This window comes from Equus quagga, chromosome 12 (assembly GCF_021613505.1).
Source record: "Equus quagga isolate Etosha38 chromosome 12, UCLA_HA_Equagga_1.0, whole genome shotgun sequence".
Lineage (NCBI taxonomy): Eukaryota > Metazoa > Chordata > Mammalia > Perissodactyla > Equidae > Equus > Equus quagga.
The window spans coordinates 33,654,353-33,677,240 of NC_060278.1; the positions used below are offsets into that span (position 1 = coordinate 33,654,353).

At 38.4% G+C, this 22,888-nt stretch overlaps 1 protein-coding gene across 1 annotated transcript in view; it reads left to right on the plus strand.

The window, feature by feature from the left end:
- The window catches only part of AKT3 (AKT serine/threonine kinase 3), a 325,271-nt gene that overhangs the window by 124,479 nt on the left and 177,904 nt on the right, over positions 1–22,888 (plus strand). Inside the window, exon 3 of the mRNA XM_046678396.1 lies at positions 13,020–13,145. Coding sequence (XP_046534352.1) covers positions 13,020–13,145 — 126 coding nt within the window. The remainder of the gene's footprint in view (positions 1–13,019; positions 13,146–22,888) is intronic.

A 22,888-nucleotide genomic window follows, 5' to 3' on the forward strand; every position in this document is an offset into this window, starting at 1 on the left:
TTATGCTATGTAAAGATTTTCATAGTTTCAGAATTAGCATGAAAATTAAGTGGGTGCTTTGACCTTACTGCCAATTTGTCATTTTTGTTATGTTTTACTAATAGAAGGATTTGTAACAAATGAGCCCGTTGGCCATTGGTTGCCTGTAAGAAGAAACCCATCACCTAAGGTTTGGGGCCGGATGTTCATCTCTTTGAGTTACTTTATCTTTACTGGAAGATTTGTATGTTCTAATGTCCTGCAAGTTTTAAAAAACAATTTCTTTTACAAAGGCCATTATAATAATAACTTAGTAGAGGATTCACACAGTGCAGAATGATTTATGTAATTTTTTCATTCCATCGTATTTTGAATGACTTTCATGGTATTGAGGCTTCAACTCATTTTCCTTCATGATGCCTTGGTTTTAAAATCTTTCCTTTCAAACTGGAAACATTTGAAAACAAGCATTATTATGCTTGTAGAGATACGATAATTATGAGGAAAGAAAAACTTGGGTAGAATGAGAAAATATACCCATTTCAGGGTTTTATTTAAAAATTATTTTTATTCGGATGGTAGGTAGATTGTTTTCTGAGATCTCTGCCTACGTCTTAGGTAATACTGCCCTCAGAGGGCCGAGGTAAGTAAGTTCATTCTCACCTTTGAGAAGCAGCTATTTTCTCTATCTGATCTGTAAGCTTGCTTTCAGGAGGACAAGTGGACTTCTTTGAGTAATTGAGGAGTGTTTGATTTGTGGTTGCGTTTGTTTGATTTGTTCTGTTCTCTTAAAAATGTTAGATAGATCTGTGCACTCCAATTTGATGACGGCATTTAAGCACATTCAGCTCTTTTCTGAGAAAATGATAACAGATGACTGGCCACAAATTGCCAAATTAGATTGGTTTACAAAGAGGATAAGAAAATTGCCTAGGAAAGTTAAGATGATTTTCCTTGGGTGTGTTTTACTTTTTGTTTCTTTGATAACAGATACTCTGGTATTCGAAATTATTTGAACCACCCTTTTGAATATATGGCAGCATTCATTGAAATGAAAGCATTACATTCTCTTCAGTTTTATAAACTTAAGCATAATCTCATCTTTAAAATACAATATAGATCAAGAATAATTTACTTCACTGGATGTTATTGTTATATGTAAATATAAATATACCAGGAGTTGAAATAAACTCTTACTCCTCAGCTTTCGTAAAAGCCTGACATTGCTGTGTGGTCTCACATGTCTCTGCCTTCAGAGTATTTGAGATGAACAGTAGTAAACTTGTGTAACCAAAAAGGAAGAATGGAAAGGCCTGATGTCAAAATAATGAGTTGTATACTTTTGCTTCTGCTTTTGGATGTAGTAACTTTCTTGTGAGATAATTGGAAAGAAACATTAAGATGTTCAGTAGGAAATCCAGAGGAGTGCCTGGTTGTTTCCCCTAGACTGACTTGATGTTGAAGTAAGAAAGGCTATTTCTCTGACCGCGCTTGCAGTTTTTAATGGGAGATTTCAGTTGGTTGAGCATAAATGATGTAATTCATTATTGTCAGTAATAATGGGGAATGAAAATGGGATATAAGCAAAGTGGATGACGAAAATTGAAATTTTATCCACAACAACCAGCACATACTTTATTCAACTGATGTGGAACAGTGATAGTCTAGACAAATGAGATTATCAAATTACATTTTATTTTAAATACTCGATTTACTTTTGTGTAGTTTAATGTTATATATATTAGGTACTCGCTCAATCTTTTTTGATTAGCCATACTTTCAGATGTTTTATTCATTTAACAAATGCTTGTATAATGTTTACGTTGTTCTGTGCTGTACAAATATTAATTTATTTCATCTTCACTGTTACTGTCCCCATTTTCCAGAAGAGGAAGCTGAGGCATAGAGAGATTAAGTGGCCTGCCCAAAGGCACACAGCTAGTGAGTGGCAGAGCCGGCATTTGAACTCTGGGCTTCAGAGTGCATGCTCCCCACCAGTATGATACTCTTCCTCATTCTGAAAGTGCAAGCAGTGTGCAGAGTAGGATTTGGTTGATTTCAATAGATTTCTGTGCAGATCTCCACTTTGTCCTTTACTCGTTACCAGTGTCTGTCTCACAGCCTCAGTGTGGCGGTCGGCGCAGCGTGGGGACCCTGACGCAGTCTCTCCGTGTTGCTGTGAACAGGTCTCCTTTGGCAGACCCCAGGCGATGCTTGGCTCAGGTCCATCAAGGGGCCTTTCCTCCTTGCTTCCCCCCTGGATCCTTCCATCACCTACACACTGTGGTACGAGTCTCAGGAAGGATATATTGCCTAGGAAATCAGAGAGAGAGGAGTTAGGAAGGCCACTGGTTCACCCTCAGAATAATGGAGTTTGTAGATTGATGTGGTGTCATTTTTGGGTCCTATTCTATTGAAATTTGTTACGGAAGACACTCTGTTGGTGAAAGTCTCGGATAAAAGCCTGTTCTGTTCTGTTGAGGTTTATTCTGTAAGGTGGGGATTTTAATATAGGGGCGGGAGCGTTGAATCACCTGAGGGCTTTTTCAAATGGCACAGGCCGCCTCCTGATGAGCAGGCACTGCCGTCTGCCGACTCCTGCCCCGGTGAGACACTGTCACTGCTCTGTGTCCTGTCCAGCAGTGTGTTGTCACAGAAGAATGGAGTGAGCTCTACGGGTTGCCTCATAGTGAGATTTCTGTTGGAGAGAGCTTTTTGGACATGAGCGTAGTTCTTATTTTGCATAGCGATACGTTTATTTATCCATTCAGCTAATGAATAAATGCCAGCCTGCTCTCTGGTTGGTGCTGGAGATACATGGTAAATAGGTTTGTGTTGTGGAGTCACTGCTTCCATACGTGATGCTCATGAAGGCTTTTCACTGTAGTGTACATATAAGGTAGGATTTACACTGATTTAAGTATTTAGAGAATGTGGTGTGGTGAAATGGAAATGCTTACAGTAAGGAAGTTGTAAAGTTTCTGATGAAATTATCTTTTGAATTGCTCCCTTTCTTTGTAATTGTTTAAAATTCTGTGGCCCTGGAGACTTTATTAAAATAGTACAGGAATGGGGCCGGCCTGGTGGCGTAATGTTTCATTTCGTGCGCTCTGCTTCGGCCTGCGGTTTGCAGGTTCAGATCCTGGGCCCTGACCTAGCACCACTTGTCAAGCCATGCTGTGGCAGCATCCCACATAAAATAGAGAAAGATTGGCACGTATGTTAGCTCAGAGCCAACGTTCCTCAAAAAAAAAAAAAAGCAAGAGTGCAGGAATGACTGTTTAATGCATTGTGTGGAACTGAAGACGTCTTGATGTAATGCAGACAGCAGATTAAAAAGAAAGCTCTGCTTTCACAATCTACAAGGGTGTAAATGTAAGCCAGATGCTAATTTAGCTCACGTTTAACCCAGCAGGAAGCTGAGTACATATTGCTTAGTTCTCCACAACACCTCTACTGCTATGTAAACTATCTCACTGTTTGTTCTTCTTTAAATGGCCAGGATGCTATTTTTCTCTTGGCTGGTTTGTATTGATGCTTGGTTCTCTGTCTTTTTCTCTCCATTCACCTTGCTCTTCTCTCAAAGTAAAACTTAATACTATAACTCTATTAAGATGTTCTTATGTTTAAAATAATACTAAGTATCACATTTCTGGTTCAAAATGTAATGTTTCCTAAAAACAAAGGGAACCAGGATTTGATTAACTGATTTACAGAATATCATCAAACAAATACCAGAATGCTTAAAGATAGATGGTAATTGTGCAATTTTCTGAATAACGAAAGAAAATTATGAAGTAGATAAAGTGCTGACAGACCAGCCATTCTGAGCTCTCAGAGCAGCTGGCATTCTGACATCTTGTGGTATTCAGTGCATAGGTACTTTTTCCATCATTGCTTCAGCTTCAAAGCAAAACATGGACCCCAGCCTTCTTTAGGAAGTAGATATGAAAACTATACTTAATATAAAAATGACAAGTTCATGCATTATGCAGTGGAAGCAAAATTTCTTGACTATAATATACTTTTCAAAATAATCATGAAGGAGCATATGTGGTAAAGCAGAAGAATGTGGGTACATCTGGAAAGCTTTTACGGCATCTTGGAAGTGCAACGCAGAATCACCAAAATTGTAAACACCTTCTATTTGGTCAGTTGCAGTGGTAACATTGACCAGTACAAGAGCACACAAATCTCTCAATGACCTTACGCAATAGCCAGACAACCTGGGTGAAATCCTCGTAACCATCTGAGTGTTTTGCAGTATGCCTTCGTTAATCAGTACTATGCAGAAAACCATGAGAGAAAAATACAAGCATGGGCCCTATCTTCAAAGCTGAAAGGCTAAGGTGTGTTGTATGTTATGCTAGATGAAAGTAGCATCATAAGCTATATTACCGTGCTTCTGCTTATATTGTCATGAGGCCTCGAAGAGGAGTGGGTGCAGTACCGCATCTTGGAATCATCACAGCGGCAAACCAGTTCTTTCAGGAGATACTGAAGATCACATGCTGATCGTCCTCCCGGTCCCTCCCTCGCAGCAGCACGTCAAACGGCAAATGTCACTGAGCACCTTTTTCACGTGGCACATAGGATGCTGTTTGGAAATGCCAAGGCATAGGAGATGGAGCCATCCCTCACTGTGACTTCCTGGATCACTAAGAATGATAAAAGAAGTGGGAGGAATTTTCATTTTGAATTTTAATTGCTCAAATCATCCACTTTTTTGCTGTTCTCTTTTCTCACAACTGCCAGCTACACTTAAAGCTACATGAAGGAGGTACTCTGCCTGTGGCAGCTGTGGCGGCGTTCTCAGTACTGTACGTATTGTGACACTTTTGAATGGATGACTCGATTAGAAGCCCGTTTTGCCCAATTCTAAATAAAAATCTTTAAAGAACCTTATCCTTTGATCTGTGATACTCAGCAGTGCTTTCAAATGAGTGAGCTGGGCAGGGTCTATAATGCAAGCATGTTGTGTAGACATCACCCAGTTTTCAGAGACTCAACACACGTGCAAAGCTGGCTGGTGACAGTTCGTCAGAGAGACACCTGGAATGTAACCCTTTGAAGGGCAGGGAGAGAGTCTGCTTGAGAGGACTTCATGGAGGGGGAATGGTAACCTAAAAACTTAGCTTTGCAGTAGCTGGAAAACCTGATCAACGTATATTTAGTGACCACCTACGATATACAAAAGCACTTTCATATTTTTAAAAGTTAAAATTAAACTTTTTAAAAAAGTTAAAAGGACAATTTCAGAAATTGTTATTATGCTAGCTCATTGCTGTGGAGGTAGTATTTAAAAAAGGCTTTAGGATTAAAAGAGGAGGATGATGATTTCAGTAAGAAACACATTTCTTCCACTCCCTGAGAGACGCTCTTAGGGCTTTTCCTTAGAACTAATTGGAGTAGGATGCTTGCAACCCACTATATAAAAGTGTAAGAGGCAATTTCAAAGATTGCAAGTGTTTGTGTTTATCATCATGTGTTTCTTCAGTCTCTATATTTGGTTTTAAGATATTTAAGACATAGCACACTATTATGAATTATGCATTCAGTACTGATTTGTTTATGGCGCTAATATTTGTGAAGATCCACTAGTGGAAAAGATTCTGCCTTTTTTTTTTTAGGTAGTTCATATGCGTAGATTTGGTTGGCATCTGTCAACAAGCAACTAAATATTTACTATACTGTGAACCATGAAGTTAAATAGATTTTCTACTGAAATTAACATTAAACCTCTTTTTGTCTTAGGTAAAAGTTGACCCATGAAAGCTTTTATTTAAGACTAATCGTTTCTTAAAATCACATAAATTTATTTTTATTGAAAGCCACTATTATTTGCTTTAAAGCTCTTCTTTGGAAATTCTTAAAATATTTGTATTTTCATGGTACTGTGTCCTGTGTATGTCATTTAATAAAAATAATTCAGAGAGATCTTAGACTTTTGCTCTTTTCTTTGGAAGACTAGTTAACCTCTGATATTCCACCCCTATCTTAAAAAAGAACTAAAAGTATTAAATCAATGCTGTGTTTTGCTATTGGATAGTCTTTTCATTTCTTTACATAGGAATCAAGTTTTATATACTTGACACTAGCTGATGGAGTGAATTTACTGCTGATTGTTGTCTGTCGCCTCATTTCTGTAAATACTCCTGAATAAGTGCAATATTGATTAGTTCAATATTTAATGAGAGGTTGGAGATGAATTGTAAGTGATATTACCATAAATGGTAATGGCTCCATTTAATCATAACAAAATCTCACTCTTGCTATCTGCCAGGTGATCAGGTGATGTTCTAAGTGCTTTTACGTCCTGTCCTTACCTTCAGATAGGTGCTGTTCTGATTCTCGTTTTTCAGATGAGGAAGCTGGGGTATAGAACAGTTAAGCAGCTGGTACATGGAAGAGTCAGGATTGGAACCCAGGTTGTGTTGCTCTTGAGCATTCATTGTCTTACCTAGAGGGTTCTCATGGTGAGACAGGGAAGCGAAAGAACTGAGCCTAATTTGAGAAGTTCATTGACCCTATGTTGACCACAACAATTTGTCGTAATTTTTATTACACAACATAGTGTTTAAGTAAAGTTTCTTTTGTTCTGAAAACATGGCTGCATGCCTTATCACAGAGACAATATGGTCAACTTCTTTTTTGCATAAATATGAGTGGCTCTCTCCCTTTGTAAATAATGAAGGTTACAAAGCGGTTATTTTTTATTAATATGTGAATTGTGTGAATATCATCTATTCATTTTTTCCCTCAAGGATGACAGAGACAAAAATAATATATCTTAAAAACTTGATTTGTGATTAAACATCAAAATAAAATTTAAAAAAAATATTTTCAGGAAAGCTAAGTTTATAATTATTTCAGCTTTATGGTAAATCAAAACAATAATGCCTCTTTCTGGACATACATGTGAAAATGCCGCCACCCTCTTCCTTAGAAGTGATTAGCTGTTGAAGCCTGTGTTACAGCAAGTAGGAATAGTCACTGGCAGTTTAAAGAGCTGTGTCAGGGGCTGGCCCCGTGGCTGAGTGGTTAAGTTCGTGTGCTCCGCTGCAGGTGGCCCAGTGTTTTGTTGGTTCGAATCCTGGGTGCGGACATGGCACTGCTCGTCAAACCACGCTGAGGCAGCGTCCCACATGCCACAACTAGAAGGACCCACAACGAAGAATATACAACTATGTACCGGGGGGCTTAGGGGAGAAAAAGGAAAAAAAAAAAAAAAAGCTGTGTCACCTGTGTCTATTACAGACTCAGAATTTCAGTTTGTTTCCTGCTGGTCACTAGCATATTTTATTTTATCCTAGGAAAGTAGCATATCTTGAAAATGATGCTTGTTTGGTCTAAATGAATTCTAAATGATCATGGTTTTATGGGATTTGTGAAAAACAGTGCTACAGTTGAATAGATTTCCTTTCTTTTTTTTTTTCCTCCTTTTTTTCCTTTTTTCTTTTTGAGGAAGATTAGCCCTGAGCCAACATCTGCTGCCAATCCTCCTCTTTTTGCTAAGGAAGAGTGGCCCTGAGCTAACATCCATGCCCATCTTCTTCTGTTTCATTTGTGGGATGCCTACCACAGCATGGCTTGATAAGCAATGCCATGTCTGCACCCACCATCCCAACCAACGAACCCCAGACCACTGAAGCGGAATGTGCACCCTTAACTGCTGCACCATCAGGCCAGCCCCTGAATAGATTTCCTTTCAACTGGACTGTGTCTGTGTCAGGTAACTCTCCAGTGGTGTTTAGCATGGCTGTGACAGTTGAGGCCAGGCCTCCAGTAGACAACTGAGTGTTTCTGAACTGTCACCAGCCAGTATGTGCTTCACTGCCACCTAACTTCCTGCTTCTCTTGAAGTTAGAGTTAGGCCCAGGTTCTGGAGTACAACCTAGCCTTAGAATGGGATCAAGGGGCTGGCCTAGTGGTGTAGTGGTTAAGTTCACGCACTCTGCTTAGGTGGCCTGGGGTTCACAGGTTCACATCCTGAGTGCAGACCCAGTCACAGCTCATCAAGCCATGCTGTGGTGGCATCCCACATAAAATAGAAGAAGATTGGCAACAGATGTTAGCTCACAATCTTCCTCAAGCAAAAAAAAAAAAAAAAAAATCCTCAATTTAATCACATCCTTTGCCATATAAAGTAACATTCCCAAATTCCAGGGACTAGATATATATATATCTCTTGGGGTTCACCATTCAGCCCACTAAAGAAGCCAAAATATCAGAATTCATGTTGGGAAATATATGTGTTTTGGTATTGGTAACAGCATACTTCAAAATAGATAAAGCCTCCAGCCGAGGAGGATGAGAAAGAATTGGGAGCACCCATTAAAGTAGGAGAAAGTCAGGAAGAGCCTGTGTGTGAAATCTTGTCCAGGTGTGACTGTGGTGCTTGCCGAAGGCTTATCATGGTAGTGCATACAGATTTTGAATGTGTGTTAGTCGGTGTCTGTAGAAGAATTTCTTCAGAAGACGTAGTACCCCATAAATGCTGCTGCTCTATTTAACAGACTTTTCCCCTTATAACCAGGCCGTCGTCTTAAGTTAGTTGAAACCTATGGATTATAAATATAAGAGTATGATGCAACTTGGCTTTCGTGCAGCAGGTATAAACTTAGATGTAAATGCTGTTTGAAATCTAAGATGTGGTTGACTTTTAGCAGTCTGTCTTCAAAGGATGGGTGGCAGAGAGGGTACCTTTGTTCTGGGCACATGGATCCATAAAAGCCAGGACTTTGGGGCCACCTGGTTAGAACAGCCTGAGAACATGTGGGTCATCTGAACTCTCACTGCCTCCTCCAAGGCTGCAGGGACAATTCTGCTCTGCTGCCAGTGTGCAGAGTGTCCTGCTAAGGGATGGTGAAAAGCTGTAACTTTTTACGCTCTTTTGAGCTGTGAGGCATCGTCGTCTTCTGTACTGGGTCTAGTAGGTGGCAGTAAAGCTTCCTTTTTTAATTCATACCTTGTAAGTTTGTGTTCTTTGTAAGACCCATTCCTTTGGAGGAAAAAGAACCCCTTCTCAGTTCTACTTTTGGAACTAGAAAATGAGTATTTAACTAGACCAACACATCATGCTATTATATGAACTTTACTTGATAATGTTGATGGGAACCTATAAAAAAGGATCTGCTTTCAGGAGATATTCAAAACCCTTCTCCGAATTTCAGAGGGCACGTGGAATCTGGTGTAACACTGGCATGTAAGCTTTGTGAGGTAGAGACCTTTATTTTGTCTGCTACTGTGTCCTCAGTACCTAGAAGAAATGATGAATGAATGAATGCACTCTTAAGTATCTTGTCAGAAAGGCCATTCATATTATAGATGACAAATGACAAGAAAATAATAATTGGATTCAGGAGTCTTCATTGAGAGTTTGAGATCCACTATTAGCTTAGTGTGATAGTACAATTGCTGATTAAACTGGATCAATTCAAAATTATTAATAAAATTGTGTGAGAAATAATACTTATTTTTCTCTTATCAAGAAAGGAAATTTTGACTTTTCAGTTTTTCTCCTGTGTGAATGACTGTTTAGCTCACAGTCTTGGTATAATATATTATGTATCAGGGATGCATAATAGATATATTTATTTATTTTATTTATTTATTTTCTTGAGGAAGATTAGCCCTGAGCTAACTGCCGCCAATCCTCCTCTTTTTGCCGAGGAAGGCTGGCCATGAGCTAACATCCATGCCCATCTTCCTCTACTTTATATGTGGGACGCCTGCCACAGCATGGCTTGCCAACCGGTGCCATGTCCACACCCAGGATCTGAACCGGTGAACCCCGGGCCACCAAAGCAGAACATGCGCACTTAACCGCTGTGCCACTGGGCCGGCCCCATAATAGATTTATTTTTAAAGAACATTTTGGCAACCAGAAGTCCTGCTATAGATGCATAAAATATTTTAAATTTCCTAAGATTTTTTTTACTAAAAAAGGTGTAAGATATATGTGATGAAGTTTTGTTTCTTTCATCTGAGCATGAGAATGCTTAGTGGGTGGCAGGAAGTGATTCTTAGAAATAAGCATTTTATTTTTATTTAATCTAACATTTTTTTGAATAAGTGTATTCAGTACTCTTAAAAAATAAGAAGAAATGGTGTTATCCCATTTTTTCTTCTTTTAAATTTTTAAAATGAATTTGTTTCATTTTATCTTTGGTATAATTATTAAACTATTATTTCTTACTTACTTGACAGAGTTACAGCGTCTTGTACCAATATGTCTGTTACTGTTTTACAGTAGTGTTTGGAAATCTAAATGTTATATCACTAATTAGAGAGTTAATATCTAATGATTTCAAATTTTATGTAGGAATACTTAAGTAAAAATAGAAAAATAAGTATAATCAAGAACGGAACTCTTTAATTTTTTAAAAAACTATTATCTTATTTTGGTAGCATTGGTTTATAGCATTATATAGATTTCAGGTGTACATCATTATAATTCCACTTCTGTATTCACTACATCACATTCACCACCAAAAGTCTAGTTTCCATCCATCACTGTACAAATGTCCCCTTTACCTCTTTTGCCCCCCTCCCCCAATGTGGTAACCACCAGTCTGTTCTCTGTATCTATGTGTGTGTTTGTTGTTGTTGTTTTTGTCTTCCACTATTTCATTTTTTTCATAGGAACTCTGAGTTTAACATTCATATTTTATAAATTTGGCGTGTGTTTGTTATCATTTGGGCCATATTTCTTCAGTAAAACAAAGTGAGAAGGGGCGTCAGCTTTTCTTTTTCTTTCCCTTTAAGTCCCTCTGATGTGCTTGTGCAGAGGTTCATGTACATATCCTGCATTTATTCATTTGGTTAGTGAATTCTTGCTGAGCCTCGATCAAGTGGTAGGCACTAGGTTGGGCTCTTGGAGTATATCACTTTAAAGAGGAAGAACTGACGATGTTTACTACCAATGGTGAAAATCACTTTTCCGAGCAAAAATTAGAGCTTTGGAGAACACGTCTGCCATTATGAGCTTGACAGTTTTCCGGTGCTTACTCTTCTGATGTGATTTATACTGACAGCGAATGTGATGTGTAATGAAATGTGTCAGTATTTGGAAGGTCATTATTACTCAGTGGACCAGTGTTATCTAAACGACCAATGAGTCATATTACAAGATCACGCATGGTGTAGAAGATTCATTCAGTGTGCAGTATAGACCAGCGGATTTTCACATGGCAGACTACAGAAAGTTCATCGATGTGGTCTCAAAGTCCACACTGTGATTGATCTTTTAGAAAACTACCACTTGTCAAATGCTGGTGTAGTATCAGAGGAGGATGTCCATGACCACTTGAAGACTCTTTTCCATTGCCAGGTACATATCTGTTTGAGCAGGTCTTTTTCCTATATTTCAACCAAAATGACGTACTGCAGCAGAATGAATGCAGAGGCAGGTATAGGAATCTGGCAGTCATCTTCTAAACCAAACATTAAAGAGGTTGGCAAAAATTTCTGCTCTTCTCCCTAATTTTTTTTAGGAAATAAGATTATTTTCATAAAAAGCATTTGTTATATGTAGTGAGTTTATTATTACTTTTAAAGGCTATACTAAAAGAATTTAAATTTTCTTCTTTTCAGTTTCTAATACAGTAAACATTATGGATGTAATCTACATAAACAAAAATTTGTTGGGGTTCTTAGTAATATTGAAGGGTATGAGGAGGTTTGAGGTAAGATGTTGGACAACTGCTGACTCAGAGGAATGACTCCATGTGGAAATATGTGTTGGGGTGAGAGTATGGAGGAGCTTACATTTTATGCTGAGAGACTTGTGCTTTACAGTAAATGCTAAGGAGTCAGAATATTTTGGAGCAGAAAAGTCATACAATCAAAATGGTACACACAGACATGAGATTAATCTGGAGATGATAGATGCATTAGGATGGAAGGGGTTAAATAGAATGGGAGAGCAGTCACAGCATTAGCAGAAGGGCAGATAAAAGCTGTTAGGGCCTGACTTAGGTTGGTCTAAAAGAGAGACTTATGCAGATAGTATTGACCTAGCTACTCATGGGCTAAGGAGAGGGAACAGGCAGGTGTTAGCTCTGAGCTTAGGTAACGGGGTCAAGAGAAGCTGACTTTCGGGGAAAGTTCAACTGCTTTCAAATTTCTGTAGTACTATGATTAAGCATTTGAGATTGAAATACCAGGTAGAAATATTCAGCAGAGAAGTGAAAATTGAGGCCAGGTAGCCTTCCAGCTCTTGTAGCATCAGGGAATACCTCTGATGCCACATTAAAATTAAGAAGAGTTATGAGGTATGCAAAAGGTGATCTGGTTGCTAAAACTTTATATTTTGGTAGCTAGGCTATAGTTTTTGTCAGAATCTGATAAAATATACATTTATTTACTCTGACGTGCTTGGTGCTGTACCATGTGTTCTTACAGTTGCTTTGTTTGTGTGTGTGAGTGTGTGCATGGTTTTTATGCTCTGGTAACCCTTGTTCTTTCATTTCCCTCACTTATTTACAGCATTGTAAAGAAGGTTATTCTCCCATGTAGAACAATAAAGTGTTTAAACAAGTTATGATAAAGATTTACCAGTGAAAATAGACTTCTTTCCCTTTCTTTTAAAAAAATGAGAGAGTCACTGGTATGTGAAAGAGAAACGTTTGTTTCATATCCCTCTTATGATAAGTGCTTTTTGTTGAAATTCCTTGGTTCTGTGTGGATGATTTACCAAGGCTTTTTAAAACGGCTGAAAATATGCTCTAACAACCATCTGATAAAATGAAAAACTGAACAAAATGTGTACTCAGATGAATGATTCTCTGAAGAAATAATGGTGTAAATGAATTATCAAAGTGTGAAATCATTAAAAACAAAACATGTTTGGGTTTTTATTGAATCTTAATTGCAGGCTTATGTATTTTCTTTTGTAAGCTAAGTTAAAAGAAAATTGCCTAACTAAATTTTTGGAGGCCAGTGTTGTGGGACATATATTGTACCATAATTTATTTTTCACATAAAAGCTGCGGTTCATTTTTTTCCCCAGCATTAACATGCATGCTCTCCTCTTGTAGGAGAATATATAAAAAACTGGAGGCCAAGATACTTCCTTTTGAAGACAGATGGCTCCTTCATAGGGTATAAGGAGAAACCTCAAGATGTGGACCTACCTTATCCTCTCAACAACTTCTCAGTGGCAAGTAAGTTGATTAGGATTGTTGAGTCACGTTGTGTGTGTTTCTTTGTGTGACCTTATGTGTGAGATGTCTTAGGATGTATGAGGATCCTATGAGAAAGTTTAGTTTGTGTTTAATAGCAGAGAAATTTTCAGCTTTGGTAGAATTTCAGTTTCTCAGTTTAGGGATTATCGATAATATGTGGTCTTATAGAATGTAATATCGTTTAATATCTTTTATAGTTAGAACTTGAATGTGATAAACACAGTTCTCCAAATGTATACCTAAGTTTTTCTTTATAAAATGTAAACAAAGACCTTTGAAATTGGCTGCTGGAGTGAACGTGGTTGTAAGACATTGCAGTACTCAGTGCATTTCTATTCAAAGTTTCCCGTCATAATCTTAGCTCTTTTGATTGACTGTATGGTGAGAAACAAGTGGTTTACATTAGAAATTATTTTCTGGGGAGATTTTTCTTTGTAGTTAAATTTTTATTCCTTACAAATATCTAGCAAAAATTTTCATAATTTAAATTTATTTAGAAATGATATAGTTGCTTGAACATAGCACAAAGTAAAATGAAAGATGATGATGATGGTTATTGTTGTTATGACCAGGCTCTTCAGAATGTTCAAATTACTGATTAACCAATGAAAAGGTTTTTCCGTGTTAATTCAGAAATAAGGCATTTTAAAAGTTAGGTTAAGTTAAAGTAAACTTGCAAAAGGGCTAAAGTCTGTACTGTTGAGGTAAAATCTTTAGATACCGTTCTTAATTTTGATTTTGGTTGTGTGTTGTTATCTACCAGCCATATTTAGAGGAGATAGGGAAAATTGAAGTAAAAAAATACAAAAGACGATAAAATACAACATCAAAAAATCCAAGATAACAAAAGTCCTTGAAAGTTACAAAAGTCATTTTACCTTTATAAGAGTGCCAGGGCTTTTTATGGATACTCTCTTTTAATTTTTTTAAAGAATAAACTTAAAACAGTAAACCAAAGGGTTTATGAAATCACTTGAATGATAAGGTTACTAGCTTTAAAAAAACACAAAACTCTCCATTTGTTTAGGGGATTCTTATATAAGGATTTCACTTAAAAAAAAATGAGAACACTGTTTATGTGTTAGTTAAGAAGATTATTTTCTCCCCCACCAAAATGCTCATTAGTTATTTATGGCTTTCTTTCAGTAGGAAATTATTTAAAAAATCCTATTGTCAAATTAAAATCTTGTATTTCATATTGACTTAAGAACACATTTTCATTCTAAAGATCTTTCGGGTGAACATTTGCTTTAAAGTAATAGAAATTGGCTTTTAAAACATTAGCAGTGTACATTGTCACATCCTACCTAAAGCAAGTATGGTTTCTTAGTTTCTTTATTTTACTAGCAAATGCTATTGGTTTGTATGAAATAATTTATAAAAGTATAGAATTCCTGTATCTGCTGATCAAAATGCGGCATTTTTTGACCTTATGAAATTTCACACCCCAACCAATTTTAAAGACATACTGTATGTCACAGTCTGCCAACATCTGCTCCAACACTTCCACTGGCAGAGGCGGAAATAGATGCTGCGCTCTTGGGGAGGGATCCTATTTACTGGCTGACAGTCAGCTTATCCACGAAATAAACATTAGCTGACATCTGTAATCTTTTCTTGTGTAATCAAGTAGTTGTAGGTAGTTGGTGCAAACTAACAAGTAAAGTTAGAGACCAGCTTAACATGGATCTTATAATGAATAAACTACTTTAAATTGATTATTCTTAAAGCTTGACTTATTGAAATCTTAAATTTTATAGATAATAATTACCTGAGGAAATAATGAGTAGTGAAATGGGCAGTGGTTGAAGAAATAGTGCAAATTGCAGCTTTGCCATAAGCCATGAATACGACCTTGGGCAGGTCATTCTCTGAAACTCTGGTCTTTTAGTTCCTTTATCAGCATAGTGAAAACAGTTGGATTTAATGAATTTGTAAGGCCCTTTTTGTCTCTAACATTCTGTGAGGGGGAGTTTGAGCAGGCCCTAGAAGACTGAGGAGGAGTTAAGCAAATTAAAATAGAGGAGAAGGATATTCCAGGCAGAGGGTGATGAAGAATGTGTTTATGAGACATTAAGAGAAGGGACAGTTGGAGCAAAAGAGGATTACTTCACCAATAGTTTCCCTTTTGCCCCAGCCCCATTTGGTATATGAAACAAGAGACTATTTTACACCCTATTTCTAAGGTATGTTGGAAACTGTTATATATACATATATCCCATTGATAGCTGCAATGTGAGTCCTCTGTTTTCCTGATAAGTAAAAGTGGTACTTCAAATTTAATCTATGTGGGTTTTGTTTTGTTTTGTCTTGTTTTGTTTGAGGAAGATTAGCCCTGAGCTAACAACTGCTGCCAATCCTCTTCTTGCTGAGGAAGACTGGCCCTGAGCTAACATCCGTGCCCATCTTCCTCTATTTTATATGTGGCACGCCTCCCACAGCATGGCTTGATGAGTGGTGCACAGGTCTATCCCTGGGATCCGAACAGGTGAACCCCTGGCCGCCAAAGCAGAGCATGTGAACTTAACCACTGCGCCACTGGGCCAGCCTCAAATATAGGTGGATTTTAATGGAATTTTAACAAACTAGGCTTTTTATCAATATGAAAAATTAAATTATGAGAAGTAGAAGGGTGGTAGAATTGATCTTTCCAATCTTCATTAAATTTGAAATCCCTTCTCTTCTGATTTAAAATTTCCAAAAATTGTTTCTACTTCTCAGTCCCCCGCAGTCCAGCTTTCTCTCTTATTCACTTGATTGAACCACTTTTAATAGATTCTCCCATGGCCACTCAATCTCTAAGGCCAGTGGACATTTTTCAGTTCTTCTCTTCTTGGATTTACATCTGGGCTCCATTTTATTTTGTTGATCACCGCTTCCTTTTGGGGATGATCCTCCCAGTGTGCTCTGGGCTGCCTCTCCCCTGGTTTTCTTTCTTTGCCTATTGCATGCATTTTGGTGTCTAACTGGGTTCTGGCCAAGGCCTCTTTTCACTTTGAACCCTCTCCCTGGGGATCACATTCACTTTAAAGTTTCAGTCAGTACCTGTATACAGTTTCCTCTCATACTTACATATCTTCAGGGCAGGCCTCTCCCCTGAACATTAGGTTACGCCATTCAGTGGACTACTGGACATCTCTCTCCAGGTGTTTTTTGGACTCAGCATGCCCTAAGCTGAACTCAGGGTGATTCAGTATCTCAGGTCTGTCTAGAACAGAAACATGGATCCGTTCCATGCCTTCCTTTTCTTCACATCTTCACCCTACTCCCAGTTCTTTTCTAATCTTGCCGATTTTGCTTCTTATTTCTTGAACTTACGTCCTTTCCTGTGGTCAGCCTAGGACAAGCCCTCGTCATCTCTGCTGTAGATTCTTAACTAGAGGCGCCGCCTCTAGTTTCCACCACTCATATTCTTCCTTCATGTGACTGGCAAAGTGATCTTTCTAAAATTAAATCCAACTGTGTCATTCCCCTGTGAGGGCTCTGGCCTAGATCTTCATTGCCTGCTGGATAAAGTCCAGCTTCCTTAACATGTCATACAAGGATCTCCTCAGTCTGGCCTCTGCTTTCACTTCTCGCTTCGTCTCCCTTTGCTGTGCAGTTACACTTCGGCAGTGCAGAGCTGTCTGTAGTTCCCTGTACACACTACTCTGCTTTTCTACCCTGAGCTTTGTTTGTTTGTTATTCCCTCTGCTTGGAATGTCCTCCTGTGCTCTGTTTGCCTGGATAATTTTTTTTCATCCTTTAAGACAATTCAGATTTAAGTTCCAAGCCTCATTCCTTGCTAAGTTACTCCTCCCTGCCCTTCACAAAACTGTTATCTTTTGTCATTTTCGCATTGTTTCTTGGTTACTTTCTTCATGTGTATGTCTCATCCACTAGTCTGTGAGGTATTTTAGGGGAAAGAGCCTAGTGTTATCTTTATCTCCTACTGCCTACATATTAGGCTTGATAATTATTTTTGAGTGAATGTCTGAAAAAGTCTAGTCCAGGTTTTTCCTTTTTCAGATGAGAAAAATGGAGCCTTTGGAAATTCATTGGTGTGGTTAAGGTCGCTCTAGTAGGTAGTGCTAGTTAAGTTTCAGGATTAAAACTCAGGTTTCTCTGCTGCCATTTAAATGTTATTTCCCCACCCCCATTCTGTGACATTTTCCCTATATTAAGAGCCTTGAGATCTGATTTTGGGTTGGAGTTCCAACACTTAAATTGCTAGATATCCTTTGGCATGTAGAACGTAAACTCTCCAAGCCCTATAAGACGTGGATGATGGTCTTTGACCTTCGTCCTTCTTTGGTGGGTCAAATATGAGCTGTATGTGAAGGTACCTTCTAAATATACTACTGTAGAAATGTAAGTAAAAATAGTGTTTTTTTCAAGCAAAGTACATCTCTAATCACAATTATGGTTTGGTAAATTGCTAATTATAGATTGATATTATCTTTGCACAGGAAGGAAACATTACATTTTGACTGGAAAATAACCTAAGATATACACAAGCATTGTTGTAGAGCTGCCTTCAAAGGTGCTTTGAGTACAATACCTTGTCTCCCCAGTAGTCGTCGTCTCTGACATCTCGACAGTTATCAGCCCAACTCAGAAGTGTAAACAGTCCCTCGGTGGAGAACTTGAACATTTGCCCACGTGTCTTGGGGCTCATCCTACTTTTTCTCTTTTCCTTCTTGCTCTCAGTGGTGAGAAGGGAGAAGTGCCAGCCTGTACCCCTGAAAGAACCTCCTAGAGAATTATACCTTATTCTGTGTTGCAAATATGGGCCCACTCTGACAGTATCCCTTTCCTTTCTGAAACCTTTCTTCAATCCCTTTTTTTAAAAATAGATCGGTCTGCATTTCTTAGGCCAATTTTAAAAGTGAAATGAAATGTTTACTCACTAGCCTATTTTCTTCTCTTTGAAAGAAAGGAAGTTATGGGACTTAAACCTACCCAAAAACACCTTTACTGCTGAAAAAAATATTAGACTCGGAGATTTTAAAAATGTAGAAAAAGTAGTAATGCTTCCTTTGTGGCTGTTCAGGAGGTTAGAGAAGTAGCTTTGATCCTTGGTCTTATGTAACACACAATACAACCTAGAATAACAACCCTGTACTATGCATATGTACAAAGATTACAAGAGACCAGGATAGCTCACTTTTAAGGAGTTTATTATCACTAGAACCATACTACATACTAAAAGGAATATAAAATACAATTTATATGTTGGAATTTGTCATTGACTCCGGAAGACATAGCAATGAGGGGAAAATGAGATTAATTGCCAAAATGAATTTTATAAAAAATAAATGCTGTAAAAGTTGAGAGAATCAGTAAAGGTAAGCTAGGGTGCCCAGATAAGAATTTATTCGTGAGATGAGGTTAGCATCAGCCCTGAAGGATAGGTGATACTTAGGTTTTTGGAAAAGGAAGACCTTTCTCCGTGAGGTTAACAATCTAAGCAAACATACGAAGTCTGGAATTGAGTAGCTTGTTTTGTGAATAGTATAGGCAATATCCTAGATAGGCAGAGACTTTATATTGAAGGAACAAGAAAGTTAAGATTAGATAGGTTGTCATCAGATTGTGGAAGGTCTTGAATACCACTCTGATGTTTTTAATGGAAACCACTGGAGGTTTTTGAGCATTAGGTGTGCAGGTCAGTACTGGGTAAGAAGTACCTACCCGGTGATAGTGTGCAGGAGCAGGCGTGCGACTGGGGCAAACGCGCTCCTCCTCGTCCCCTCCGTCAGGCACTCTGCAGGGTGTCGTCTTGTTTCCTTACTTTCCACGCTCTCACTGCAGCCATCCTAGTTCAGTTCTTCATTAGCTGCCTGCAGGATTATTTGGATGGTCTCCTAAATGACCTCTTGCCTTCTAGCAGCCTCCTCTCTGGAGTATTTAGAAGCGTGGTAATTGCATAGGATAGGTTCATCTTCCAAAAATTGTTTCTTTATAAATACCATCTTCTTGCTCAGAAAAGTCTCACATTTCTCCATTTTTCACAAGAGGAAGATGAATTATTATTTTTTTGTTAATATTTACGTTTAGACTCTATGTATTTTTAGAATTCCTTTTTTCTTCTGTTACTCCTTGATGTTCTGTATATCTTCATTTTGACATAAATTGCTACATTCTATTAGGTTCAGTTGCATACGGAATTCCTAACCCTGTTTCTGTTTTGAGTCATTTTTAGACCATTTGAAGATTTGGTGCTTTTCTCCCCCTAAATTGTGATCAGATTTTTAAGCAAACAGAAAGTTATGTTTTCTAATAGGTGCATCTCACCGTAAGGAGTAGATGCCTTACTTAAAAATTCAGCATAAAGTGTATTACTGTAAATTTAATCAAATTTTCCTCCTTCATTTTTATAGGTGGTATTATATTTATATATCTGCAAAATTTAACCCGTAAACCAAGCTTAGAGTTGGGAGTGGAGAAAAGCTTTAAAAAAAATCACTTTAAAAGGAGCTAGTTTTTAGAAAATCATAAGAGTAATAATGCCATGTTTAGTTATTTTTCCATCCGCTCATTCAAATCACGCTCCAATTTGACAAGAAAAAAATTTCTGCAGAAATTTTACTCTTCCCTCCTTTTTTCTCCGTTACACAACAAATGTGCAAAAGAGGAAATGTGTAATCCCATTTGAATGGATATTACTGTGGCGGTCTACAGTTTCAAATCCAGCTCCTAGGTATGAGAGCAACCGTCTGCATCTCTGAAAGATTTCGTCAGTTGTATGTCCTCTGTAAACGTAAATTTACGTGTGTCCCTGTTAGATAATCTTACTGTTTTAAAGCTGCCTTCCTGCTGACGTTCTGGGTGGCCTGCTCTGATTGCTGTGAGATTCTGTCCTTTCCCTAGGAGCTTTCATGCTCTCTCACCCTCCTTCCTGATCGACTTGGAAGCTAACCTGTTGAGTTGCAGTCCTTGCTTTCTCAGCCCCACTCATCAGAAAGCACATTAGTATGGGGACTTATGTAGAATCAAGGAGAGTAGTAAACATCTAGAGCATAACGACTGTGTATACTCATTTTTAAAATTGCCTTTAACGTTTATTACAAGATCTGGTGTGCTGGAAGATCACTGGACTTGGAGTCAGAAGACCTGAGTTCGAGTCTTGGTTCTGCTACTTTACTAGCTGCGTGACCTTGGGCAAATCACATAACTTTTCTAATCTTAGTTTTTCTCATTTTTAAACAGGAGGTTAATAATATCTACTTCTCAGGATTATTGTTATGGTTCTCAGTGCTGTGGAGCGGATTCCGACTCCTAGCGCCCACATGTACAGAGAAGAACCCTGCCCAGTCTTTTTGTGCCATCCTTTCACCTTCCACTGCTCTATTAGACGCTACTCTGCTGCTATTCACAGGGTTTTCATGGCCAATTTTTTTGGAAGTGGGTGGCCAGGTCCTTCTTCCTAGTCTGTCTTGGTCTGGAAGCTCCGCTGAAACCTGTCCACCATGGGTGACCCCGCTGGAATTTGAAATCCTGGTGGCATAACTTTCAGCATCCCAGCAACACATAGCCACCACAGTATGACAACCAGTAGACAGTGGTGTGGTTCCCTGACTGGCAAACAAACCCTGGCCGTGGTGGTGAGAGTGCTGAATCTTAACTGCTAGACTATCAGGGCTGACTCAGGAGTGTGGTGAGGATTAAATGAGATGATATACGTGAAAGCACTTTGTAAATTATAAAATGCTATGCAAATAAAAGCATTAATTTAAGATAGAAGATGCTCAGTATTATTTGCTCAATCGAGTTAAATGGCAGCCATTCTTCCCTCTCTAGCTAAATTATATTGGAGTGGAGAGGAAACTACTTTTTTCTTTAAAGACCATTACAAGTTTTAAGTAGAACCTATTTACAACAATCTCTTGTAGTTGAAGCCTGCTGCTAGAGATGAAGTGAATCTCCATTTCATTTAATGCCAAGGACTTTGATCTATAGGGGCTAATCTTTCTTGTAACTAAACAACGTGAGCTAGACTCTTAAACCATGCCCATGGCCTCCTTCTGGCCCACGAGGAAGACACCACTGCAGCTGGAAGGGCAGCACCACTGGATTGGCCTCAGAGGAACTGGGCGCAAGCCAAATTCTTTAAAGCCTGGCCTTTGGAAGACAAAGCTTCTGCAGGTAGACAAGGGTCCGTGTGACTATTATTACTCCCTTTTTAGTCAGAAGTTGTTTTTGTTTTTTAATAAAAGTAATAAAATTCTCAAATATCTTTCTGACTGTTCTAAGAATATCCTTTGGTTATCATCCACTGGGAGGAAAATTAAAATTAATTTGGTTCTTCCATTAAATGATTATTTTTTTGTAAGATGGAGGATGCAACGGGCTTGTTCTTAGGGGAAGGCAGGCTAGGAGTGATCAGCTCCAATAGCTTGCATCGAGTGATGTGAGGACATGAAAGAGATCCCAGCAGAGCTGGCCTTCCTTCTTCCCTCCCTCCCTCCCTCCCTTCCCTTTTTTTTCTTTCCTCCCTTCTCCCCTCTTCTTCTTCTCCCTGCCTCCCTGCCTCCCTCCTTCCCTCTCTCTCACTCAAGTTCTCTTAAGGTCAGCAGTCAGTTATCTCTTGTCCAAAGACACTTAAGTAAAGAACACTCTACATGTAATTATTTTCACTGAATTATTCTTAAGTACTTTTACCTCTGACTCCTTCCTTGACTTCCTTTGCTAGTCATTCCAAATAACAACCTCACGTACTTACTCTGTTTTGAAATTTCTTACCTTGGTGTGTATGATTTAACACAATTTGGAAACATAGACATATCACAATTCATGTTTAAACATATTGCTAGAAATCTAAATTCTAATGAATATTTAGCAAGTTTTCATTGAGGGTTTGTTGTGTTCTCAACATTGTACCAGGTACTGAGGGAAAAAAGGAAATCAGGAAGGAAACCAAGCTTTCTTTGAGCGTTACTATGTGCCAGGCCCTTTCACATATGTTATCTCTTTTCATCTTCACAGCGACACTCTGAGGTAAGTATTACGTTCTCCGTTTTAAAGAGACTGAGAGAGATGATGGGACTTGCTTTACGTCACTTCCCTGGCAAATGGCAGAGCCACAATTTCACTCTGTGTCTAAGAGAATGCTAACGTTGAAACCTGTGTTCATTTTATTAATCCACAGATATTTGATATAGCCCTTGGCTTTGAAGAATTTACAACCTAGTAGCAAAAATCTGCCGCAAACCCTTGGAATTGGTATTTTGAGATGTTTTGTGGTTCAGTTCTGAAGTTTTATGATTAATAAATTCAGTAAGAGTTTAGGAGAAGAAGGTGTCATTAAGGACTGGATCATCAAGAAAAGCTTCATTGGAAATCGAGATTGTTTGAAGAAATAGTAAGGCTTCAAAAGATGGAAGACATTCCAGGTGACAGGAATAGCATTAATTTGAAAAAATTATTTCTGAGAAACTTGGGCTGAATCTCTTATTGTTAATTTAAATGGGTCTGAAATCCTCGGATATGAATGAAAGCTCCAGATGGTATGTTATTTCCTTATCCCTGTATCCAGTGAAAAATGTCGAAAGAGGACAAAGGGTAAATGATAGGAATGAATGTAGCACTTGAAATATTTATCAGGATGCTGCAGTCAGGCCAGACCCTTTGTTTCCTCAGGGTCAGGGTTGGGCATGGGTCCCCTCTTAGCTCACCTGGCGTCTTATGTGCCGTTTCTGTAGTGGCATTGCTGCTCATCCTCTCTCCTAGTAGAATATAAA